Consider the following 1527-nt stretch of genomic DNA (forward strand, 5'->3'; position numbering starts at 1 on the left):
CCAACATGAAAAGGAGCAAGAGTTCACGCAACACGCACACACACACACACACACACACACACGTGTTTGCGCAATTCGTGCCATGCGCTCCCAAGAGTGGCGCTCTCTTTGGCATTGGCGATCGTCAAATGTGCGAATCGCGCGAGTGACAAGCGCCAGCGGCAACATTTACCATTCATTTGAACTGAGAAGAAATTCATTCATCGAATTGCAACGAACCGCGAAAGAGCGTTCTTTCTTGGTCGCTGAGCAACGAAAATAAATAAAAATAAAAGAATAGAAAATTGTGCTAAACAATAATTAATTCAATAAAATATTAAAGAGCAGTGTCCACACACATACAAACCGATATACATGTGTCTATACATATATATATGTAATCTATAATGCACAAACAAACACACACACAACTATCGCATAAACAAAACGTTCAATACTAGCGAGCAATTAAATGTTTGTTGTTAATTTGGAGATTTGTTTAAAAGCAAACATCGCATAATTTAGAACATTCAGTTGTGAACGAGCTGGCGCGCAGTCAAGTGTGGCAAAAATAGAAATTGAAATTTTTGGAAGATCGTGTCTACTTAAAGTGTTATTGTATTCACATTAGAAARCTTCTAATTCTAGCTGATATAAATAACAGTGTCAAGTGCATAAAAACCTGCAAGTTTTGCGTTCGACAAGTGCATTTCAAAGTATCTCCAGGAGCGTTGCGCTTCAGTTTGYCAAGCTAAGCCATAAACAAAATTAAATAAACAAAAGCAAATATTATGTCCTGCAAAGTGTTCTCATATCTGYTAAGTGTTCTACTTATTGCACAGATACCGATTAACGGCATCAGCGCCGGCACGGATGATAACGAGATCGACAATGCGCCAGAATACTACTGTGAGTGCTCACTTCAACTCATTCCATAGTTTTATGTAATTTGAAAAAATAATATAGCAACTGGCGTGTGCATAAAAAATTATTCGACGGARTTTTGGTTTAATCTCCAAGATTTGTAAAATATTTGTGCTTTMAAAACAGAAGGTTTCTGAGCAGTTATCAGCTGTAAACTCGTGATCTAAATGACATTTTTTTGCTTTGTAAAAATATTCTGCGTTTTGAGTTTGTCGCTGCTTTATGAAAACATCGTGTTTTGAACATCAAAATAAAGCTCAAGTCCATACATTGCACGCAACTGTCTACGTGAGAAGCTAGAATATGTGATAAGCATAATTTAACATGAAAAATGTGATTCACCGCTTGTTTTTAATCTAATTAAATAAATTATCATTGTAACGAATCTAAAAACTAGCAATGCTTATTTTTTCTCGACATACTTCAGATTCATGAATGAAATTTAAATCCCATAAATATTTTTTCTTAATTCCACTAAAGGAGTTTGTCTAAAAAAATCCATGGAAAATTTTCACTAAAAATAACAGAAAAATGTTGAAGTGAAAGAAACTTTTACGTACATATTTTTTAGGTTTTGAATTTTAACAAATATTTGAGAATATTAATTGTTAGCTGTTAGTTATT

The 1527-nt window shown here is 34.2% G+C and overlaps 1 protein-coding gene across 1 annotated transcript in view; it reads left to right on the forward strand.

Moving 5' to 3' along the window:
• Positions 1-377: 377 nt before the first annotated feature.
• LOC108977097 overlaps positions 378-1527 on the forward strand; it is a gene marked incomplete at its 5' end in the record, with an annotated part of 4034 nt that continues 2884 nt past the window's right edge. The window contains 1 exon segment of the mRNA XM_018946602.1: positions 378-888. Within this exon segment, the coding sequence (XP_018802147.1) occupies positions 771-888 (118 nt within the window).

The sequence above is a fragment of the Bactrocera latifrons genome, unplaced genomic scaffold (genome assembly GCF_001853355.1).
Source record: "Bactrocera latifrons isolate USDA-ARS-PBARC rearing strain unplaced genomic scaffold, ASM185335v1 scaffold_84, whole genome shotgun sequence".
NCBI classification, from domain to species: Eukaryota; Metazoa; Arthropoda; class Insecta; order Diptera; family Tephritidae; genus Bactrocera; species Bactrocera latifrons.